This window comes from Pseudochaenichthys georgianus, chromosome 1 (genome assembly GCF_902827115.2).
Source record: "Pseudochaenichthys georgianus chromosome 1, fPseGeo1.2, whole genome shotgun sequence".
Taxonomy (NCBI): Eukaryota; Metazoa; Chordata; class Actinopteri; order Perciformes; family Channichthyidae; genus Pseudochaenichthys; species Pseudochaenichthys georgianus.
Window position 1 is genome coordinate 45,358,686 of NC_047503.1, and position 25,511 is coordinate 45,384,196.

At 41.6% G+C, this 25,511-nt stretch overlaps 1 protein-coding gene across 1 annotated transcript in view; it reads left to right on the forward strand.

Annotated features, from left to right (window-relative positions):
- LOC117450974 (uncharacterized) overlaps window positions 1-25,511 on the forward strand; it is a 52,984-nt gene that overhangs the window by 21,739 nt on the left and 5,734 nt on the right. The window contains 19 exon segments of the mRNA XM_071204167.1: window positions 217-254; window positions 256-392; window positions 1,044-1,217; window positions 1,635-1,675; window positions 2,423-2,463; window positions 3,309-3,355; window positions 4,441-4,561; window positions 4,594-4,703; window positions 19,268-19,385; window positions 19,387-19,504; window positions 19,679-19,765; window positions 19,768-20,022; window positions 20,025-20,543; window positions 20,546-21,476; window positions 22,494-22,667; window positions 22,992-23,165; window positions 23,817-23,990; window positions 24,409-24,449; window positions 25,200-25,240. Of these exon segments, the coding sequence (XP_071060268.1) occupies window positions 217-254; window positions 256-392; window positions 1,044-1,217; window positions 1,635-1,675; window positions 2,423-2,463; window positions 3,309-3,355; window positions 4,441-4,561; window positions 4,594-4,703; window positions 19,268-19,385; window positions 19,387-19,504; window positions 19,679-19,765; window positions 19,768-20,022; window positions 20,025-20,543; window positions 20,546-21,476; window positions 22,494-22,667; window positions 22,992-23,165; window positions 23,817-23,990; window positions 24,409-24,449; window positions 25,200-25,240 (3,341 nt within the window).

Consider the following 25,511-nt stretch of genomic DNA (forward strand, 5'->3'; position numbering starts at 1 on the left):
ATTCAGCAGAATAGCAAAGAGAAGGTGAATGTGTGAGGGAGAGTGTTTGAGCTTCCACAGACTCACGTGGAGATGCTGTCAGTACTGATGAGCTGTGAGGGAGATGAAGGCGTTGTTAAAGATATGATAAAAGTTAAAGTTCCAGATTATCAATGGATTGTTTCTGCATCATCTCTGACATTAAAACCCTGTTAAACATCATGTTTTCTTTATCCAGTCTGTGGAACTGCAAGTTGTCAGAGATCAGCTGTGCGGGCTCTGATCTCAGCTCTGACGTGCAACCCCTCCCATCTGAGAGATCTGGACCTGAGTGGCAACGATCTGAAGGATGCAGGAGTGAAGCTGCTGAGAGATCTTCTGGAGAGTCCAGACTGCAGACTGGAGACTCTCAGGTCCGTTCACTGACTCTGTGTTACTGCTGGAGATCTCATATGTTCACTTTGTAATTGAACCTGATTCTTGAACATAAATATATTACATCCATTAAGTTGTAAATGTTCTTTTATTCATATTTTCCTTCATCGGTACTAACTGAAGAACTACAGACACATGTTGACTGATTCTTGAACTGTAATACATGTTAGTTGTAAAAAGCAAATCTGTTTATAATATTTAGTAAAAGATAACGTCTGAATAAAGGTCATCTTAAGTAATGTTAGTTTTACTAATTTGATAAAGTTTACTTTTTTAAAAATAATATTTTTTTTTTAGGGATGCACCGATACATCGGCCAGACATCGGCATCGGCCGACGTTCGCCCTATTTACTGCCTTCAGCACATCGGCAAATTAGGTGACATTCACCGATGGCAGTCGCCGATGCTTTTGTTATTTGTTCTCGCGTTCAGTCATAATATCTGCGGCACCCGTAGTTCGTTTATATAATTAAAAAAAACATGAACTAAAGAAAACAAAAATACAACATGTCGGCAGTGTGGGACTATTTCCCTGTTTCACGCAGAGATTTTTGTTTTCATTCATATTGAGTAACACATCTGATTGGATTATACATTGATATTTATCCTCCATGTTTTCTGTATTCAGACTGACGCGCTGCGGGTTGTCAGAGAGTAGCTGTGCTTCTCTGGCCTCAGCTCTGACGTCCAACCCCTCCCATCTGAGAGAGCTGGACCTGAGTGAGAACACGGTGCAGGATGCAGGAGTGAAGCTGCTGAGAGATCTTCTGGAGAGTCCACACTGCAGACTGGAGACTCTCAGGTCAGTAAGGGGTCACTCAGTCTCTGCTGGTTCAGCAGGATTGTATTAAACACAGGGAGGTGTTTCTCCTGGGGGGGAATCACAACGGATCAGTGATGTTTCCCACTGACTGCAGGCTCTTTCATTCTTCCATCGACTATCGAAGGCCGGCTGAAGATGCAAAGCCAAACTTTAATAAGGAATCAACTCTAACAGACATATTTTACAGAGGAGTGGAAAAGGTAGTCTGTTTTTTACGTGTTGTTTTTAGTTTCTAGACTAATGACTGTTACTTCCTGTAGTGCAGCAGAAAGCTGTGGCAGTCAGTCGTAGTGTTCGCAGAGAAGATATCATGGGATGTAAAGCATGAGATCAGTCAGGACTCAACACTTATTTTAAACTGGATCTAAAACGTTTGGATTGTGTTCATCCCTACAGGATCAATAACGAGACGATCAGAGCCAAGATCCAGAAGACCTGTGAGTACTGAAACCATATCCTCCATTCATCAAGCTACTGTACATTACATCTTAAATAGTCTTTGTAGTACAACAACAATATATTTTAATTCCATTTTGTTACAGCTCTATTCAATCATTTTGGTGGCCAATGTTTCTCTTTGTTCAAGTTTAATTCTGTGTGACTGGCAAAGCCACACACAGTATAGTATTCGACATACTTATCTCATCTCATTCTCCTTCTTTCGCCACAAATGTTGTCATGCTACTCGTCCCGCTTTGAAACGAAACACATGAAAACGTCCAGAATGACCGGGATCGGGTTGCTCTGTCTTTTATAAGAGATTCACCTACTGTAGCCGCTATCACGCAAATCACAGAACACTGCGATCATTTGCGCCATAGGAATGATTGGGGGAGCGCGTTAAGACTTAGAGTGGGTGACATCACGGCTAGAGGGGAGAGGAGCTTTGATATCTGAACACACCCGTCGGTCGTTAACTAAATCCAGTGGTAATCTAAAGATGTTCAGAAACGATGCAGGAATGTGGTACAATAATCCAAAAATGTAATAGATAACAGTTAAAATAGTCAGCTAAAAGTGAGATAAAATGTATGGATATTCTTTGTTGTACTTAACAATTCAACTAATGCTATTAATACTTACTCAGCGGGGGTAATGTTAGCATCGGGACGCTCACACAAGTCTCAGTCAAAATGTCTCTGAATGTTCTAGTTATTATTTTTCTCACCTCTTCTTTCCATCAGGTGACTCCAGTGTGGAACAGGAAGTGAAGACGGACAGAACGGTGAGCGAGGAGCAGTTGTAAAGAGTGAAGTGTATTTATTTCACCACTGAATTGAAATATATATATATAATTGTTAGGGCTGTCAAGTTAAACGCTATAACGCTCGCAATTGATCGAACTGATTCAGGTATTTGATTATGAGTTATGAATATTTCTATTTAATTTGTTTATTTTTTTTTAATGGGAGGTGTGCCTAGGATTACATATCACGAAGTTGATTCAATAAATGTATATGACGATGCCATTTAAAATATCTGGATCCCCGACGAAATGGGAAATATTCCTGCTGGCTGGTACTTCAGTTCTGTGATTGGCTGGTAATACTGTGCTGTGATTGGTTGGTAATACTGTGCTGTGATTGGCTGGTACTTCTGTTCTGTGATTGGCTGGTAATACTGTGCTGTGATTGGTTGGTAATACTGTGCTGTGATTGGCTGGTACTTCTGTTCTGTGATTGGCTGGTACTTGTGTTCTGAGATTGGCTGGTAATACTGTGCTGTGATTGTCTGGTAAGGATGTGCTGTGATTGGCTGGTACTTGTGTTCTGTGATTGGCTGGTACTTGTGTTCTGCGATTGGCTGGTAATACTGTGCTGTGATTGGCTGGTAATACTGCGATTGGCTGGTAATACTGTGCTGTGATTGGCTGGTACTTGTGTTCTGTCATTGGCTGGTAATACTGTGCTGTGATTGGCTGGTAATACTGTGCTGTGATTGGCTGGTACTTGTGTTCTGCGATTGGCTGGTAATACTATGTTTTGACTGTTTGAAATTGACAATGACCTCAGATGATCATGACTAATTAGCATTTTTCAAATACAAAATAAATAACTTTGTTTGTTCCAGGCTCCTGAATCCTTCTCACCTGAACACACAACTGGATCTTTATACAGGTAATGCTAACATAACCGAACATTATTAATTATTAACACATTCAAAATATATATTTATTTTATTGTGTTTAATTTCATGTCTTTCCCCATGAGGTATTGCATCCATCTCTTTCTAGCAGACATAAATAAAATAATGTTTCTGTGTATAGGATTGTTTTGTTTTTGCACATATGCACACACATACTGATGCACGTGGACACATCTTCAGTGATGCTCCTGTAATCATCAGGGCCCAGGAGTTCAAAACGTTTAATCTCAATCAGATCCGATCAGATTTTGAAATCCCATTTTGTGTGATCCTGGATCAGACAAGTCGGACAGATTTTGTCCCTGGAGTTCAAAGCAATTCAGGATAGGATCACCCTGATCCAGATTACGACTTTTCAAGATGACTAGATCCTGAATATCAGTGCTTTAATCCTACCGAGCGCCATCTAGTGGACATGAAAAATAATACAAGGAAGACAAGAGATCACATTGCAGAGACATCTATAATGTCTAATTATATTTTTTTATTTGAAAGGTGATGACAGATGATGGACTTTTTTTTTGTTGAAGCTTTTTTTACTTTAATCTAAATTACATTTGTGATTGACAATCTTTGCTGTGATACTTTTATGAGCATAAAAATGTATGTCATCAACATTTGGTTGAAAACAAAATAGGCCACCACAAACGTGAGCAAAAATGGAAAAATAAAATGTATTTCCCATGAAGGCTAAAAATTGTGTATTATTTCAGTTAACAAACTTTACCATCTAATTTAAATTGAAACATATTTTAAAATAAATTGTACAGTACATGTTGCTCTGGTAATCCACTGGAAATCCACCCCTCTGGATTATCCTGATCCCACCAGTTTGTTGGGCCAATCCTGTGCTGTCGGTTTGAACTACCCGTTTTGAAGATTTGATCCAGATTAAAGCTTGGATTGGATTTCCTGATCTGATCGGATATCAAAGTGATCCTAATCCTGCTTTTTGGTTTTGAACTCCCCAAAATCCAAATCTGATCAGAACACCTGTCACTCAAAACACAGGCCAGTGAAGGCTTGGTGTAGTAGCTTGTCCCCCGTGTGTCTACAGCTTCAGGTGTCCTGGTCCAGGTGTGTTCCAGTGTGCTTCGACTGGCCTGGTGTTCGTCATGGCTCAGGAGGCAGAGCTTCAGTACAGGACGGTCCCTTGGGATGAGAGCCTCCTCCAATCAGCTAGACTGGAGAAGATGAGTGATGATTAAAAGATGAGGAAGAGGACAAATCTCCAGTCTCCAGCTGTCTGTCTCTGAAGAGTGACTGGTCTAAAGAGGATCCTATAAACTTCAGTAATGCACCTGGACCCTCGGACACAAAGTAAGTCTGTTTTACTGTAAACTCACCTGAACAGGATTTAGTTTTTATACAATCTAATATATTAAACTGTTCTTTAATGATATCATGTGAGCAGTTTGTAAAGGAAAAATGCATTAGAGTACAGTAAGCTAACATTATCTAATGATATTATTCAATATGAAATTACATTATCATTGTATGTATGGCATAAAATGGTCTTAAATAGCAAAAATGTTGATTTAATACTAACCAAAAACTAAATGTATCGTCCAAAACATTATTTAACTACTTGGGCATGTTTATGATATGTATTTTTAAGATGTTTATTAATAACAGCAATAACCCGGCAACTGGTTGTGTTTAGCATTAGCAGATAAAACAGAGTTTTGAGTCAATGCAGAGACCCAGATCCGTGCCTGGCAACACAAATTAAGTGAAGATGTTAAATTCATGTCACCTGCGTATTCGTGCAGCGGGACACATCTTGAGTGTAAAGTTTGTGACGCTCTGTTACAAAAACCTGTCAGTGTTGAGATTCTGCTCCTGTTGTCTCTGACGGTCTGATGGAAAACGTAGATCTACGGTACCTCATAATAAATCAGGGTTATTAATGTACCTGTTTAAACCAGAGACTGTCTGGTACTAATAATCAGAACCAGAACCAGAATCAGAATACCTTTATTAGTCCCACAGAGGGGACATGTACGTTGTTACAGCAGAAAAAGAGCGAGAGACAGCTTAATGTTACATGCATTAAAAAGTATTAAAGTAAAACAAAAACAAAAAGTTACACAATTTACAAAATACACAGCCAGGTATATTAGGGCCGGGACTTTAACGCGTTAATTAAGATTAATTAATTACACAAAAATTAACGCATTTTAATCGCACTTTAATCGCTCTTATTTTTGCACAGCAGAACGTTTCTCACTGGATGAGTTTCAGGCGTACCGATTATACTGGAGCACCAACTGACGTTCATGACTTCAGCATGGGACTTCAAACAACAACAAACCACGGTGAACAATAGTCAAACATGAACGAACAAGCTGATGAGACCGCTTTGGTCGGCCCCGTGGATGGGACATTTTGTTTTAAAAAACGGACGGATGGAAGCGTCGACAAGAGCACGGTGTGTGCAAATTATGCAAAAAATAATGTGCATCACCGCAGCACATCAAGCCTAAAGTATCACCTAAATGCAAAGCATGTAGCAGCTAGCATGTAGCAGCTAGCATGTAGCAGCTAGCGTGGACGTTAGCCCGACTCCGAGTGCAAGGAACCACACCCTGACCCAACCCACACTCAACCAGATGACTGGTTTCAGGGCCAGGATAAGTGTCCACGTCTGAGAGAATAACCAGCTCCCTGGCTCACTGGACTGCACTCGACTGTCGACCACCTGGAGTCACATCCATGTGGAAACTGCTTCTCACTGTTCTCAGGTCAAATATGTATATTTGATTAAAAATGCGATTAATTTCGATTAATTAATTACAAAGCCTCTAATTAGATTAATTTTTTTAATCGAGTCCCGGCTCTAAGCACAGTTATTAACGGCATATATTTATTGCACATATTGCACATAGTTGGTTGATATTTAACAGCAAGGGGTGTTATAGTCTGTGTTGTTGTGTGTGGGGGGCAGGGTCAACTAGGGGCTGTGCTGGTTGTATAGTCCGACCACAGCAGGAAGGAAGGACCTGCGGTATCTCTCCGTGAGACAGCGGGGGTGCAGCAGCCTGTCGCTGAAGGAGCTGCACAGTATAGTCACTGCTGTACTTATGATTATATGAAGTTATTCCGAGTGTTGATGGAGCGACTACAATGTTAGCTTTCATCAAACCGATCGCATTCAGAAAACAAACATTTGAAGTGTTGCTCATTGTGTTGGAGATAGACCTCACAAAGCATTAACGCAGCCTTTTTACAAATCAGTATCAGTACGTTGTTATTTAGGCATCTTTTCCATATGCTTATTGCAATTAAAAAGCAAATTCTACGTAAATTGGCTTTATAATGTAATACAGCTGTGTGTGTCTTAGAAGAACAAGACATACTTAATCCCTCACAGGGACATGTCTTTCTCCACTCTGTTGTGTTTACACTCATTAGATACATAGGGTAGGGTAAACATGCACAAACACAGAGGATATACATTGAAGGAGTAGTGGGCACTTCTCCGCGCCCTTCCTATGAGCTTGCTTTAAAAGAAGGAACACTCAAAACCAGGACGAGGGGTTAAACAAAAATCTGTTTTAATCATAAAAGGTAATAATTAGGGCTGTCAAGTTAACGCGTTAATAACGCGTTAACGAAAAAAAATAATTAACGCCACTAATTATTTTAACGCGATTAACGCATGTGTATTTTTTTTCCTCGGCCGCCCTGTAGTTTCAGAGTTTCAAGTTTAAAATACCATCTGCTGACAGCCCCGCTCCTGCCGCCCGCTTGTGGCAGACCACACTTCCACGCTCACCGGCAGGCACCGACTGGCCATCGGGAGGACCGGGAGGGTGTGTGTGTGTGTGGCCCGAGCGAGCGAGAGAGAGACCTTACGTGCATTGTTGCTGTTGTTAGCATCTGGTGCTAGCTAGCTGCGCTAACGGATATAAGGAGCTGTTTAAATGAAAACAGAGGAGCGACATTTCGCCACAACTGCGCCGAGCACTTGACTTGATGCAGGAAGCAGACAGCGGGACATTGGAGGAGAAGTCAGCACACTCATGATTGCAGCAACATGATTGCAGCGTCCAGGCAGCTCCCGTTCGAGCATATGCCTTGAGTTGCACATAGCTCCAACGAACACACACACACACACACACACACACACACACACACACACACACACACACACACACACACACACACACACACACCACACACACACACACACACACACACACACACACACACACACACACACACACACACACACCATTTGTATTGTATGAGAGAGGTTCCAGGTTGAATTGAGGCGAATATTTGTAATGTTCAGAGGTTGTTGTTTAATATTCATGAGAATATTTGTCATTGTTCAAATGATAATAAACATTAGCATAAAGCATATTTGTCCACTCATATGTTGATAAGAGTATTAACAACTTGAAAAATATTCCTCTAAGGTACATTTAGAACAGATAAAAAATTTGTGATTAATTTGCGATTAATCGCGATTAACTATTTTAATCGACTGACAGCCCTAGTAATAACGCAATACAATATAATACATTACCATACAAAGCCATATCATATGCGTAATGTCAGGAGTATGCCTACTCCTGGCCTTGTTCACGAGCTGCCCCGACCTTCCGGTCCGGGCCGCGCGAGAAGAGAGGGAGAACAACAAGCTAAACAAGCTATCAATACCCACACAAACAGGAAGGGGTGGAGTTTCACTTGGGAGATACCAAAACGCTGTCTCACAGGGAATCAGCGCGGGCAGCAGAGAACCAAACAGTTTTCCGTTTGAAGCAAAACACATTCTTATTATGTAGCTTATCACCCAATAGTCCATATGTTTTCCCGCTATGAAAGCCACAGGTGTTGGGAAGGCCTGCAGGATGCGCATCATTATATCTGGGAAAATGTCCCTCGCAATTTGCAAAGCCTATCAATGGTTTAACCCAGAAAAACACTCAAAGGGGTAATCTTTTCACTCACAACAGAACTCACAATTAATTCTGCATCTTCCTTCTTCAAAAATAGCCTAAAAACACCCTTTTGATAAACAGGTAAAAGTCAAAGAAAAAGACTATTGCGCTAATCTACTTTTAAGAAAAAGGGAACATTGTTTCAGGAATCTATAAAAAAACCTCTCTATTCTCAATAGGAAAAATGTACTTTTTGTTCCTTCAACTATTAACACACAGGAATGTATAATTCCACACATATATTAGAGATGACATGATGCAATACACCTCATATAGATGGGTGACATTAAAATGAACATACCAAAGATATGCTGCCTCACTTCTTTGGTACAATATCTCACATCAATTTCCACAACATGCACACACCAACATTTCCCTTTCAAATTGTTTTTGCTGGTCAACATGTCCGTTAACTATGTTGAAGCACTTATTTTAATTGATATAATACATATGAATTATACTCTTATAAGATTTATGTAGATAGTATAAGAAAGGTGCAAGAATACGACAGTCTTAATGGTGGAGGTACACACATATTGATAGATGTCTTGTGATGCACTGTTGAGGAACCTGCGACCCAAGTTTTTTCATCTCCGACCTTGTCAGTATTGAACAATCAATAAATAAAAAACACAGAATTATTAAATATAAAACACAGAATTGTGCGATTATTAGGGCGGTCCCGAATACCGTTTTTCGGGCTCCGGATATGCGTTAGTAATCAGCAGCGAATTATCGAATATTCGGTGCGGAAAGATTTTTTTTTTTTTAATAAATAATTTCAAACACGCTCCGAGACACCTGACAACATGCTGTTAAGCAGAAGTGCAAAAGAGCATACTATTACGATTTATATTTATTATTTATTGTCCTCTTACTCGCATACATTAAAACTAAATGTGTCCCTCTTGCATTTAAACCGAGCCGCAGTGCAGCGCCTGGGAGCCAAATCTGGTTCCAAATTACGTTTATACCAACCTGAAAGTACAAAACCCATATTTATGTTATAAACACAATGCTTTTAATAACAGCCGTAACAGTAGGCCTAGCAGTGTAATACTTGTTACCGATACAGTAACAGTATTTAAATAAATGAAGAACGAAAAATAAATGAACGAACTGTATGCCAATAATGCCTTAGTCCCAGATGTTCCCACATTGCTCCTATTATTTTCACTATTTCGGATCAAATTGAAAAACTAATATAAAAAAAACTATTCGGTTGCTTGCTTGCAACTATTTTTCCAAGCAAAGTAAGTGCACGATTTTATCATGTGTAACGTTACTGTTTAATATGGCGGATAAAGCAGCTTCATCATGCCAACTTGACAACAGCTAAGCTAAGCTAGGCTAGTACTTACAGCATCCGGTGACTTTTCAGAGTTGTTTGTGCCACCGTGGGAGGCCAGTTTCTTGTCGCATATTTGGCACACTGCCTTCTTCTTTACCATTGTCCAATTTAAAATGGTCCCACACAGCTGAAGTCTTCGGCATTTTGTGTTCAGGTGTGTGAAACGAGGTGAAGCGTGCCGTTTGAGTTCGTGACTGTGAGTGAACGCGATGTCAGGAGCACAGGCTGAGATTGTATATATTTCCGCATTTTAACAGTGCAATTCAAAAGTATAAATATAGTATAAGAATATGGAAATTCGCCTTTATTGATAGCATACATTTAGGAAAAAATTTGAATTGAAAATAAATAAAAAAACGAATATCCGAATAATGAAATTAAAACCCGAATAGTTGACCAACGACGAATATTCGAATAGTCGAATATTCGGGTACAGCCCTAGTGATTATACTAAATGATTTACAAATAAACACCACTGCATATTTACAACTGTTACACATGCTGCTGTAACGCAAATGTTTCCAACTTGGGATCAATAAAGTATATCTTATCTTAAGATGATCGATTTGCAGAATGTGCCTCTGAACCTTGACACGTGCATGTTTCAGGCTCATCAATGAACAAGAGGAGGGGTCACAGACATAAGACCAGCTGTTAAATAAAGCTCTTCTGACCTTAGCTGGCATGTGGGTATATATATTAATGCAAGCAATTTTCACCCATTTATTAATTATATGTTTTAAATGTGAGTGTTTCCTGTCCCCTAAACCTCCAGGGTTGTACAAAGTTTAATACTGGCAACTTCTTATTATGGGAAATACGAAAACGTCTTTTAAAACTACAACTCCCTAGTATGAGACGTGCCATAGAGAACATGTTGCGAAACAGAATAGCCAGCATGTGTAGTTCTGGGGACGGGGTGGGGACGGGGTGTGGGGGGGACGGGGACGCGGTGGACCCGTTCAAATCCAGTTTTGGACAGGCTGCCGTGGTTCCATCCCATTTCAAGTGCTGTTCGGCGCTCGGCGTAACCCTGGGCGCACACTCAAACATCCAATCACAGAGCTTGAGGACTATCACGGGGTTTGTCAAGCGAAGCGGAGAGAATACTTACTTCCGGGTGTAATATTCTGTAAAGCAAATGAGCTGTTCCGACCCTCGGTCCTGACGGACTCCAACTTGTGTTTATTATTCGAAAAAATAAATAAACACAGGATACTTATGTGTTATTGTTGAGTAAATAGTAGTTATTACACGTTTTTTTGTGAGACTTGGTTGGTAGAGCTGCGTGTCTCCATCAGCAGCAGCTGACGATTAGACTTCATTTAATTTCAAACCTTTATTTATACAGATAAAATCCCATTGAGATCATTGATCTATTTTCCAAGGGAGACCTGCTCAAGTAGTTCCACATGAAACAGAACAACAAAAGGACATCATTCAGCATCATTTACAAAATTATCCACATAAACAGGTACCAACAGCTTCGATTGAGTAGCATCCAACCGAGCTTTAAAAACATTTAGTGGCACCAGATTGTTCAGTTTCCATTTAATTTGCAGACTGTTCCAAGACAGAGGAAGCTGCGCATCTAAAAGCTGTCTTCCCTAAGACAGTCCTAGCAGTTGGCACATTTAATAAAACCACAGCATTCGATCTCAGCAGTAGCCACTTACAATTCTCCGTGAGATCAGGGAGCAGATATAAGATGGAAGTTTCCCTAGCATGGCTTTGTATATAAAAATGTACCAGTGACTGAGCCTCCGTACAGCTAGTGAAAGCAAACCAGCCCTTGCATACAGGGTACAGTGATGGGTTAATGCTTTACAGTTTGTCACAAATCTCAGTGCGCTGTGATACGCAGCATCTAACTTGACCAGGCAATTGGCCGGTGCATTCATATAGACCAGATCCCCAGAGTCCAGCACAGGTCAAAGGTCACAGAGCCTTTTCCTGGCCTCAAGCGAGAAACAGGACGTGTTTCTGAAAAAGAACCCTAGCCTCACCCTCCGTTTTTTAAGCAGGTTATTGACATGAAGTTTAAAAGTGAGACAATCATCAAGCCAGACTACCAAGGTATTTGTAACAGGCAACAACTTCAAGTTTTGTTCCTTGCGTAGTTACAATATCTAAAAACAGGCTCTGGTGTCTTTTTAGCTTTAGAAAAGAGCATTACCTTGGTTTGATCCACATTTAAAAAGAAGCTTTAATTCAGAGAGCTGAGTCTGAATAGTGTTACAAACAGCCTGTAATTTAACAACAGCCTCCTTAATGGAGGGGACCTGCACAATACATAACAGTCAGTGTTGGGAAAGTTCACTTTCTACATGAACTAGTTCAGTTCACAGTTCACACATTTTTAAAATGAACTAGTTCAGTTCATAGTTCATAATTCAAAATGTTGAACTAAAGTTCATGGTTTCAAAAATGAACTAATTTATAGTTCATAGTTCTTTTTTCAATACGTTGCTGCGAGCTATTATTTGTCTCCTGTACGATGTTAATGGGCATTTCAATGTTTACAATATCCTCAGAGGGCCGTACAAGTTATTGACCTCTGCTTAAAAAAACTAAAATCACAGCCCATTCATTTCATTCTGTGCAAAGAAAAAGCAAACCTCCTAATCCAGATATCTCACCATGACTCGCGTATGGAGGCACGTGCAGGGTGTGGCGTGACCACCAAAACAGAAGGATATGGACACAAGATGTGTGCAAATGTATTTAGTTTCCTATACATGTGAACATGGTTTAAGTGGGGGGGACCTAACCTCCTCTAGAGGGGTCCGGGGGGCATGCTCCCCTGGGAAGACTTGTTGCACTTTGAGAGCAACATTAGGAGATCTATGGACACATCTCTCAACACCCAAACACAACTGTAAGCAGATTTTCTTTTAATTTATGGATATTTGACAAATCACTCCCCTTTCAAACTGTATTCTTCTTTATTAATAACTGTCATATAGTATTTTATACCTGTTTTACTTTATTCTCTTATTTTTTTTATAACTATAATGATCATATAAAGATGTGCCTTTACCTCACTGGTTGTAGACAAAGCTTCTTATATTCGTTAGCATAGCTAGCTAACCAGATGCTAATGATAACAACACAGTTATTGACTGTCTGATCAGTATGACAGATGAGCAGATCGCACTGGGCTTTTCAACTAAAGACACAGACACGCAGAAACTGCGGCATGTGTATGGACTTATCGGTACTGCAATTTTCTGAAGTGCTGGAGTGGCGTTCTGGTGCTCTCCGTCAGAACTGCACCCCTGTCAGTCGATACATATACCACGTGATGACACGTTAGGCTCGTGTGTGTTCAAGGGACCCTGACCTTGGCCAGGAAAAACAGGCACTCGCTTGTTTAATTTTTTTGCGGTCCTAGATTTCTTTCATTTTTTTATTTTTTGCGTGTGTTTATAAATTACCTCGAGGGCCGTACCAAAATTGTCTCGCGGGCCGTATACGGCCGGAGGCCGGAGGTTCCCCACCCCTGCCGTAGAGTCTCACTCTGAGCGAGTGCTGCTGCAGCTTGCTCTCGGCTTCGTCCATACTAATTCATTCATTCATTTCAATGCTCGCCGGTTCCGCGGTTCCACATGTTTGTTGTGAGGAGTCTGATATATTTAGTATATTTATATTTTAGTGCGACAGCCAGGGGTGACAGGCGCGTACGCGTCACAGGCAGCTTGCCTGTTGCCAAGATTGGGTGGTTTTTCCGCATTATTTTGAAGCCTGTTTACGGTGGTTTTTAACTGGGTTTTTCGGCTGAAAGGGCATATGAAATCTGGCACACTTTTGAACGCCGTTATAATACAGTGCTGAGAATGAACGCACTTTTGAACGCCGTTTATCACAGCGCTGAGAATGAACGCGTTCTCAATTACGTTCATCTCGCGGAAATACAGTACGTTCCAGTTCACGTTCGCCCAAAATATGAACGCGTTCATGAACGATCGTTCATTGAACGCGTTCAGGTACATCACTGATCACAGTATCATCCGCATAAAAATGTAAAGTAGCTTCATCCACAATTATCACCTACGCTGTTAATATATATGGAGAATAAACGTGGTCCTAAAACAGAAACCTTGTGGTACACCATTAGAAATGTTTAACCACTCAGAAGACAGTCCATCAAAGTGAACACATGGGACCTTTCAGAGAGGTAGTTCTCAAACCACCCACTGCATGGCTGGATATGCCAATACTGAGTAGCCTCTGCTTTAAGATGAGATGATCGACGGTGTCAAACGCTTTGGAAAGGTCAATAAACAGAGCTGCACAACTCTGCTTATTATCTAAAATACTAGCAATGTCATTTACCACTTTCAACGTGGCAGTGATGGTGCTGTGTTTCTTTCTGAAGCCTGACTGATGATTAGACAGGATGTCATTTTTACATAAAAACTCCTTTACCTGTTCACTCACTAGGCGTTCAAGAACCTTAGCCAGAACTGACAACTTAGAGATGGGTCTATAGTTATTTAAAATAGTTGCCTCCCCTCCTTTCAGTAAAGGCAAGACATAAGCAGACTTCCATACTTTTGGAATTGAATTTGTGTTGAGGGAGAGGTTAAAAAGAGAAGTAAGAGGTGGAGCAATAAAATCTGCAGCTATCTTTAAAAAGAAAGGTTCTAAGTTGTCCGGGCCGGCCGGTTTCCTAGGATCTAGCTTAGATAAGGCTTCATGAACAACAGCAAACAGTAAAAGAGGTAAAACTGAACAGGGTTTTCCAGACCACGTTGTTCAGAGTCACAGACTGTGGTGTTCACCGAAGCAGAGTTAGTGACAGAATCAAATAGAGAACCACAGGACACAAAATGCTCATTAAAGCATTTAGCATAGTGGCCCTGTCCGATATAGAGCCAGATGCTGTGGTAAGGCACGGAGGTAGCTCATTACGGATCTCACCGGTTGATATCGATTTTATTGCTTTCCAAAATGTCCTAGGATTATTTAGTTTTCTGTGGTAACTGACAAATAGTACTTCAACTTTGCACTTGTGACATTTGAAGTGAAGCTATTCCTTAGCTGCCTAAAACGCAGCCATTCTACCTCTGAGCCTGATTTCCTAGCCTTTGCCCAGGCCTTGTTTCTCTCAAGAAGGAGACTAGACAGCTCAGCAGAAAACCAAGGATTGTCTCGTCCCTTCACTCTAAATGTACGCAGGGGTGCATGTCTATCAATGATCTCCATAAACCAAGATAAAAATAAGACCAGTGCAGCTTCTACATAGCATCACAGATCGATTTTACCCCAATCAAAATCAAACAGATCATGCACTAACCCTGCTCCACAAAAAATGTTTTTGTCTCTTGATGATAATGCGAGGGTTTAAACTTTTGGACCTTATTGCGCATTTCCACTGCAACGGGTAGCCCCGTTTAGCGTCCCCTAAGCGTCCCTAAGCGTCTCGCTCAGGGCCATCGGGCTGCCTCGCTGGCCGGCCGAGGCCGTGGCGCATTTCCATTACAGTTTAGGACCTGGGGTAGCAACGCAGTGTAGGCTGGGGCGATCAGCTTTTTGGTCGGGAGCGACGCTGGGTAAAACTGCAGTGGCGTCATCTTCAATGCGACACAACTCACAAAACACACACAACCAATGGAGGATGTGGAAGCGATCGTTTACTTGTTTCTTGGTGTGTGGCTTGTTATCACAGCAAGAAGGAAAGTGATCACAGCAAGCATTGCATTGTATCATTGTATTGAACATAAATACATCCTTTTTCTTTTCATATACATGTGTTTGTCAAATGTTTTAAACAAATATTATCTGAATTGAATATTTGAAATTCAAGCACCAGTAAGTACTGCCCCATAATGACATTTGAGGAAATATCAGATCATGAAAAGAAATCTTTCTAATCAATTAAGCGAATATCAAAGCTAACTATAAACATAAATACTAAAGTGTAAAACACGGCAACACTATATTCATAAATGCAAGTGTAAAATAGTGTGGACATTGTAAACATGGATGGAGACTAAAGTATCCACAACATAAAATAATATTTAAATATAACCTCAATCTTTCTTCTAGACATGTTAAAAGCTTGAAGGGTTATAGGTTTATTTTGTTCTCTCGTCTTTGAATATATAAGGAATGTGTTGTTTGAGTCTAGTAGAACGAGGGTATTACAATTGAGCAATTTCTACATGTATTATGTATTTATCATGTATTCTTAATACCATTATACAAAATCAACATGTAATAATGTTTTAGAGTAGGACCTCAAGCTAGCAAAACTCAATGTCTGCGTTAAATCTCTTAAAAGTAAGAGGCTTTTTCCTAACTGATGGTGTTCGTATTGCTTTATAAATTCATGTATGTTATGATTTTTTTCTGTTGGTGCCATCATTATCAACAGAGATAAGATAAGTCAAAGAAGTACTTTATTGATGGCAGTATAAAAATACAAATGTTGTATCAAAAAGGCATGCCATTAAACATACAAATAAAAAATGTAAAAACTGAATTGGCAGCCAGCATAAATATACATGGAATTGTAAATATAAAATGAACATTTAAAGAAATAAATAAACAAGGAAGTACAAATGTTGCATTAAAAATTAACTAGATAAAAAAATATATAATATGTACAATAACATATTAAGGTTTTTGAAGTATCAGGGAGGAGAACGGGCCACGTCGGCTGCCCAGTCATGGTGCCGTTCCTGCTGGGCCCGATCCTCTCCTCCTCGTTCCTCTTGCCTGGGTGACAATAAGATAATAATTAGCAATAAGGAAAAACACACAGGACAGGTACAGGTCACAACAAGGATATAAGAAGAACATGTATCAACAGAACAACAGTAAGGTGAACTAAAGAAAGTTCTGGCCCTAGATGTTTACAATGATTGTGAAAGTGAATTACATTATGTCCAGCCTGTTGATAATGAATATAAATATATGTATATGATAGGATGTCACACACAACTGTACTAGCTGCTTACTAGCTAAGACTTTACTTGTAACAGAGCATTTCCACACAGTGGTATAGCTTATTTTAATTACTGACGACGGATGATCCACGGTTTAAAAAACAAAAAAACAATTCCAGTCGTTTTGCCATTTCTATTTCTTACCTAGAACCACACGCTGCGGTGTCGTGATGGCACTCGGTGTTGGTGGTTGAGTTGGTGTCGATTCTTCGGCTGGGGTCCGTTCTGGATTCGATGACGAAGTGGACGGAACACTGCCATCAACCGTTGTTAGGGAATGTTCCTCCTCACGAGTCCCAATGTAATCATCTAGAACAGCAACATGACTTGTTAATTCCACAAACTACTGCAGCACAATACTAATAGCAACAACAACTATAGAAAAGAAAAACTGAACGTAAAACAATGGCACATATGGTGTTAGCAAACAATAGCTCTAGCTAAGGCTATCTGCCTAGGCTATCTGCCTTAGCTAGCTATGTAGCTCTCCGGGGCTCCATAAAAGCACGGGTTGTCGAACATTAATGTAAGGATAAATAGACTTCTTTGTTAGAAGTGAGCGTACCTTGCAGGACTCCAGTAAAGCCGTTGCCGTTTTCCCTACATCGCGAGGAAAGTTCTCGAAAATCCGCGCTCGGACATCTGTGCAGAGACATCCTGGAACACTTTCACATTTCGCGTTGTTCCGTCGAGCTCTCCGCTGGATTTTATCATCCCCAATGAGATGTAGGAACGTCGTCACCTCCTTGGTCGACCACGGTGTGCTTTTCCTTCGACGTTGCCATTTTTTGTAGCTCCTCCGTTTTACAAAATGCTGCAAGCTTGCTTCTTGATATATATGTGACGCGAGGGATGATCTCGCGCGCGATCTTGTGACGATTCTCTCTGACCAATCAGCAGTCGAGTGTTGACGTCACAGCCCTGGCCTGGTCTGATAGAACCACGATTTTATGGGGCCGGAAAAGAGGGAAAAGTACCCGCTAGCCGGTACTAGGCTATATGGAAATGCCACCAAAAACTGGCTGGCCGCTTGAGGACGGTCCAGGACGCTAAACGGTGGAAACTGCGCCATTAGGGTCCCTAATTGTGGCTACAACACAGTGATCGCTCAGATCATTGCAATACTCCTACAGATGAATATTTATCGGGACCATTAGTTAAAATGAGATCAATTAGGGAGGATTTAATTAGGGGACTTAAATTTGGGCGAGTAGGACTGTCCACAATCTGAGTAACATTCAATGAGATACAAAGGTTTTTAAAATCCTCTGACGCTGCAGTTAACCAGTCCCAGTTAAAATCTCCAAGCAGCACTATTTCCTTGTAGTCTAGTTGTGATAAAAGATTGCTAGTGAAGACAAGGAGTCTTTGACAGCTGAGGGGGGTCTGTAACAACTCACTACCATGACCTGTTGACCCTTTGCCACTTCTATATTTAATGGCTAAAAATTCAAATTGCTTACTGATCGATTTGGAAACTAATGTGGTTACACTGAGCTTATTCTTAACATAAATTGGCAACGCCACCACCCTTTATTAGGCCGGTCGGTACGAATACATTAAAACCATTTAAGGCAATGTCAGAGGCCAAATAGACTTATTTAGCCATGTTTCAGATAAGACAATGACGTCAGCGTCAGTCGATTTTGCCCAGATACGGACAAAATCTAGTTTACCTAACAGACTGCGCACATTCAAGTGGATGAAACCCAACCCAGACCTAGCTTTAAAATCAGCAGGAGTAGCGATCTGACTATTACTACTGGGCGGACCAGGGTTAGGTTGTATATTTCCTGACAGTAATAACAACAAAAAAAAACAGGCATCTCTTCCTCTTAAATGGCACACATACATTGTCATCTAATTTAGAAACACCGGAAAAGTCTGCGAGAGTGTGATTAGAGCTTAGACTTCGCTCGCAGTTTATGTCCATATCGATCAGATCTAGCTAGTTCTAGCTAATGATATGACAGCCTGCGTATCAAAGGACACCTAAACAAACAATAAGCGTTGCTTGGCAACGGGGTTTGGCGGCAAAGTATAGCGCAGCATTATGCATTTGTTTACATGAGGGGTCAAAATGTCCCCATCAGGAGGATAAATCTCTTTCTCCACATTATGATTGACTCTTCTTCTCTGTCACATACTATTCTTGTCTGTCAAAGTGGCACGACTGATGCCGTATTGCGCTAAGGGGAAATTATTTTGAGAGATTTAGATTTGCCGGTTTTCAGCATATTTTAACGGAACTCCGGCACACACACAACCACATGCAGATAGGAGAGGTGGCAGAGCAGAGAGGCTGCCACTTATCCGGTGCCAAGGGAGCAGTTTTTGAGGTTAGGTGCCTTGCTCAAGGGCACCTCGGCAGTGGCATAGGATGTGAACTGGCCCCTCTCCAGCTACCAGCAGATACGGTTACCCTGTGTTCTTCTGGGTGATATCATGAATCCAGATGCCCTGTGGTTTTATAATCATGTGAAGTGTAAACTATCTACCTGATCACAAAGATATATTATATAGAGATATAGACCTTTTAAAAATATCAACTAGAATTTACCGCCTTTGTTGTACAATTGGGATAATCAGCTCCACTAATGTAAAGTGCGGATGTGTTCATCTCCACAGAAGGAAGAGGAAAAGTCGTGTTCCTGTGGAGGAGCAGCTGTCCTGCTGTGCTGTGTGTCAGGACGTCCTGAAGGATCCAGTCTCGACCAGCTGTGGACACTGGTTCTGCAGACAGTGCAATCACCTCACACTGGGAGCAGCAACCTCCATCAGGAGACCCCTCCTGTCCCCAGTGTGGGAGAAGACCCAGATCCAGAGCTGGCCTGCAGACAGCCAGTCAGAGCAGAACTGTACAAAGTAAGAGGCCGAACACACGCAGGGTTTTATTCCTCTTCCTGGTTCATTTGTTTTTTGATTAAGTAAACTGTTGTAGAGATGGACATGAAGCTGTTTTATAAAACATTTACACTCTTTTATTGTTAGATTGTCAAAAGCATTTTCCTCATTCTCTGATGCGTCCTTCTCTTTCAGCGGATGGTGGTCTGCAGGAGGTTCTCGATGAACACAGGCTCAGTCTGAGGAGGAGATGTGAACGTGTGACTGAAGGAACTGATCAAAGTGAACCCTCCTCAACAGGATCTTCACTGAGCTCTACATCACACAAGGCCAGAGTGAAGAGGTGAATACCCAACACGAGGTGAGGCAGCTGGAGGCCGCTTCCAAGAAAGAGACCCTCCATGACACTCCAATCAAGTGCCAGGACATCTTTAAAGCCTCACCTGACCAACACATCAGAGCGGTCCTGACCAACGGAGTCGCTGGAGTTGGAAAAACCTTCTCAGTGCAGAAGTTCACTCTGGACTGGGCCGAGGGTTTGGGAAACAGGATGTCCGTCTGGTGATCCCGCTCTCCTTCAGGGAGCTGAACCTGATCAAAGGTGAGCAGTACAGTCTTCTCCGGCTGCTCCATGTCTTCCATCCGACCTTACAGAAGGTCACAGCAGAGCAGCTGGCTGTCTGCAAAGTGCTGCTCATCTTTGACGGCCTGGATGAAAGCAGACTTTCTCTGGACTTCAGAAACAGTGAGGTTGTGTCTGAGGTCTCTCGGCCGTCCTCAGTCAACGTGCTGCTGACTAACCTCATCAGGGGGAAGCTGCTTCCCTCGGCTCTCGTCTGGATAACTTCCCGACCTGCAGCGGCCAATCAGATCCCTCCTGGGTGTGTGGACAGGGTGACAGAAGTACGAGGCTTCACTGACGCCCAGAAGGAGGAGTACTTCAGGAGGAGATCGAGTGATGAAGGCCTGTCCAGCAGAATCATCTCTCACATCAAGAGCTCCAGGAGCCTCCACATCATGTGCATGATCCCAGTCTTCTGCTGGATCACTGCTGCAGTTCTGGACACATGCTGACTACAGACCAGAGAGGAGAGCTGCCCCAGACCCTCACTGACATGTACTCACACTTCCTGCTGGTCCAGACCAAGAGGAAGAAGCAGAAGTATGAAGAGGGACATGAGACGAGTCCACAGCAGCTGCTGGAGGCTGACAGGGAGCTTCTCCTGAAGCTGGGGAGGCTGGCGTTTGAACATCTGGAGAAAGGAAATATCATGTTCTACCAAGAAGACCTGCAGCGCTGTGGCCTTGACGTCACCGAGGCCTTGGTGCACTCAGGAGTTTGTACAGAGATCTTCAAAAGAGAGAGTGTGATCTTCCAGAAAACAGTCTACTGCTTTGTTCATCTGAGCATTCAGGAGTTCCTGGCTGCAGTCTACGTGTTCCACTGTTACACCAACAGGAACACAGAGGTACTGCAGGACTTCCTGCAGGGAGACTATAGCAACAGGTATAGCAGAGATCAGGATTACCCACCCCTGGATGTCTTCCTAATGGAAGCCATGGAGAAATCCCTCCAAAGTAAAAATGGCCACCTGGACCTGTTTGTCCGCTTCCTCCACGGCCTCTCTCTGGAGTCCAACCAGAGACTCTTAGCAGGCCTGCTGGGTCGCACAGACAACAGAGCAGAAACCATCCAGAGAGCCATCAGAAACCTGAAGGAGATGAACTGTTATGCAATGTCTCCTGACAGGAGCATCAACGTCTTCCACTGCCTGACAGAGATGAAGGACCACGCAGTCTATCAGGAGATCACAGAGTTCCTGAAGTCAGAGAACAGATCAGAGAAACTCTCTGAGATCCACTGCTCTGCTCTGGCCTTCATGCTGCAGATGTCGGAGGAGGTTCTGGACGAGTTGGACCTGACAAACTACAAAACATCAGACGAGGGACGACATAGGCTGATTCCAGCTGTGAGGAACTGCAAAAAAGCCAAGTAAGTCCAGATGTGATTACCTTTATAAACTAATGTGGGTCAGAAGGTGTACCGCCTCTCTTCGTACTGCTTTGAGCGACACACACACATGTCAAACACATGAAGGACTTTCGAGGTTTATCACAGCAGCGTGTGATCACACCACACAGCAGTATTTACAGTTCAGTGAAAGCACTTATTACTTTCTAGTAGTTTCTTTATCCTTAAACAGACACATACGTTTTTATCACCATGTGTTAGAGTTAAAAATAAGATCTATATAATTTCCCACCGATAACAGAGTTATGTCTTAATGCTGAGATACTGGGAGCATCTTGCTGATGGTATTCAGTTCAACATATTGAAACTTTATTGTATTTGTGTGTGCAATACATTTTCAGATGCTCAGAGAAGCCAAAAACATCCTTCATCCATCATTCACGTCCAAATATTAATTAACATTTAAATATATACTCTCTAATATTATCAAGTGATTTGTTTAATTTCTGTTTTTTTTGGTAGCAGTCACATATTATTATATAATATATTATTATATAAAATGGACTAACAGCTAATCTCATCAGAACATAACTCAAATATATTTTCATAAAATGCTTGAGGTCATTATAATCAGGGTTGCCCATAACTTGTTTGCCCTGGTTCTCAAAGGAGCACCTGGAGATGGTGCGCATCCTTAAAATAAAATAAACCGGACCTTTTTGAGGGGTACTTGACTTTATGAACGGGGGGGGGAGGTGCGCTAGTGAGCACGCTCATGAACTGTTCACTGTATGCCTCGCAGCAGGGTTACTGTGCGGAGCGCATAAAGCAGACCCTTCACGCGATAGCGAGGGGCAGAGCGAGGGATCGCAGACGCCGTCGTGCTCGATGACGGATTAAAAAAATGAAACCTAAATGGCTCGCTTTTTTCAAATGATCCGGTGCTCCTTTTTTGGCGGGGGGTGCACCAGTTATGTGCAGCCCTGATTATAATGTCTCCTCTTTTTAACACATGTTGGAATATATGTGTCATTATAGGCTTTATGGCTGTACAATCTCAAAGACTGAATGTGAAGTGGTGGCCTCGGCTCTGAAGGCCGACCCCTCCCACCTGAGAGATCTGGACCTGAGTCACAACAAACAGATGGATTCAGGAGTGGAGCTGCTGTGCTCTGGACTAAAGAGTCCAAACTGCAGACTGAAGGCTCTCGGGTCAGTTCATATACAACTAACATACATCTGCTTGTATTTATGATTTTTCTGAATTTGAACAAATACATTTTAATTGTTATTTTCTCCATTTTTGCTAATGACTGAATATTCAGCAGAATAGCAAAGAGAAGGTGAATGTGTGAGGGAGAGTGTTTGAGCTTCCACAGACTCACGTGGAGATGCTGTCAGTACTGATGAGCTGTGAGGGAGATGAAGGCGTTGTTAAAGATATGATAAAAGTTAAAGTTCCAGATTATCAATGGATTGTTTCTGCATCATCTCTGACATTAAAACCCTGTTAAACATCATGTTTTCTTTATCCAGTCTGTGGAACTGCAAGTTGTCAGAGATCAGCTGTGCGGCTCTGATCTCAGCTCTGACGTGCAACCCCTCCCATCTGAGAGATCTGGACCTGAGTGGCAACGATCTGAAGGATGCAGGAGTGAAGCTGCTGAGAGATCTTCTGGAGAGTCCAGACTGCAGACTGGAGACTCTCAGGTCCGTTCACTGACTCTGTGTTACTGCTGGAGATCTCATATGTTCACTTTGTAATTGAACCTGATTCTTGAACATAAATATATTACATCCATTAAGTTGTAAATGTTCTTTTATTCATATTTTCCTTCATCGGTACTAACTGAAGAACTACAGACACATGTTGACTGATTCTTGAACTGTAATACATGTTAGTTGTAAAAAGCAAATCTGTTTATAATATTTAGTAAAAGATAACGTCTGAATAAAGGTCATCTTAAGTAATGTTAGTTTTACTAATTTGATAAAGTTTACTTTTTTAAAAATAATATTTTTTTTTTAGGGATGCACCGATACATCGGCCAGACATCGGCATCGGCCGACGTTCGCCCTATTTACTGCCTTCAGCACATCGGCAAATTAGGTGACATTCACCGATGGCAGTCGCTGATGCTTTTGTTATTTGTTCTCGCGTTCAGTCATAATATCTGCGGCACCCGTAGTTCGTTTATATAATTAAAAAAAACATGAACTAAAGAAAACAAAAATACAACATGTCGGCAGTGTGGGACTATTTCCCTGTTTCACGCAGAGATTTTTGTTTTCATTCATATTGAGTAACACATCTGATTGGATTATACATTGATATTTATCCTCCATGTTTTCTGTATTCAGACTGACGCGCTGCGGGTTGTCAGAGAGTAGCTGTGCTTCTCTGGCCTCAGCTCTGACGTCCAACCCCTCCCATCTGAGAGAGCTGGACCTGAGTGAGAACACGGTGCAGGATGCAGGAGTGAAGCTGCTGAGAGATCTTCTGGAGAGTCCACACTGCAGACTGGAGACTCTCAGGTCAGTAAGGGGTCGACTCAGTCTCTGCTGGTTCAGCAGGATTGTATTAAACACAGGGAGGTGTTTCTCTCGCTGGGGAATCACAACGGATCAGTGATGTTTCCCACTGACTGCAGGCTCTTTCATTCTTCCATCGACTATCGAAGGCCGGCTGAAGATGCAAAGCCAAACTTTAATAAGGAATCAACTCTAACAGACATATTTTACAGAGGAGTGGAAAAGGTAGTCTGTTTTTTACGTGTTGTTTTTAGTTTCTAGACTAATGACTGTTACTTCCTGTAGTGCAGCAGAAAGCTGTGGCAGTCAGTCGTAGTGTTCGCAGAGAAGATATCATGGGATGTAAAGCATGAGATCAGTCAGGACTCAACACTTATTTTAAACTGGATCTAAAACGTTTGGATTGTGTTCATCCCTACAGGATCAATAACGAGACGATCAGAGCCAAGATCCAGAAGACCTGTGAGTACTGAAACCATATCCTCCATTCATCAAGCTACTGTACATTACATCTTAAATAGTCTTTGTAGTACAACAACAATATATTTTAATTCCATTTTGTTACAGCTCTATTCAATCATTTTGGTGGCCAATGTTTCTCTTTGTTCAAGTTTAATTCTGTGTGACTGGCAAAGCCACACACAGTATAGTATTCGACATACTTATCTCATCTCATTCTCCTTCTTTCGCCACAAATGTTGTCATGCTACTCGTCCGGCAGCTTTGAAACGAAACACATGAAAACGTCCAGAATGACCGGGATCGGGTTGCTCTGTCTTTTATAAGAGATTCACCTACTGTAGCCGCTATCACGCAAATCACAGAACACTGCGATCATTTGCGCCATAGGAATGATTGGGGGAGCGCGTTAAGACTTAGAGTGGGTGACATCACGGCTAGAGGGGAGAGGAGCTTTGATATCTGAACACACCCGTCGGTCGTTAACTAAATCCAGTGGTAATCTAAAGATGTTCAGAAACGATGCAGGAATGTGGTACAATAATCCAAAAATGTAATAGATAACAGTTAAAATAGTCAGCTAAAAGTGAGATAAAATGTATGGATATTCTTTGTTGTACTTAACAATTCAACTAATGCTATTAATACTTACTCAGCGGGGGTAATGTTAGCATCGGGACGCTCACACAAGTCTCAGTCAAAATGTCTCTGAATGTTCTAGTTATTATTTTTCTCACCTCTTCTTTCCATCAGGTGACTCCAGTGTGGAACAGGAAGTGAAGACGGACAGAACGGTGAGCGAGGAGCAGTTGTAAAGAGTGAAGTGTATTTATTTCACCACTGAATTGAAATATAATATATATAATTGTTAGGGCTGTCAAGTTAAACGCTATAACGCTCGCAATTGATCGAACTGATTCAGGTATTTGATTATGAGTTATGAATATTTCTATTTAATTTGTTTATTTTTTTTTTAATGGGAGGTGTGCCTAATAGGATTACATATCACGAAGTTGATTCAATAAATGTATATGACGATGCCATTTAAAATATCTGGATCCCCGA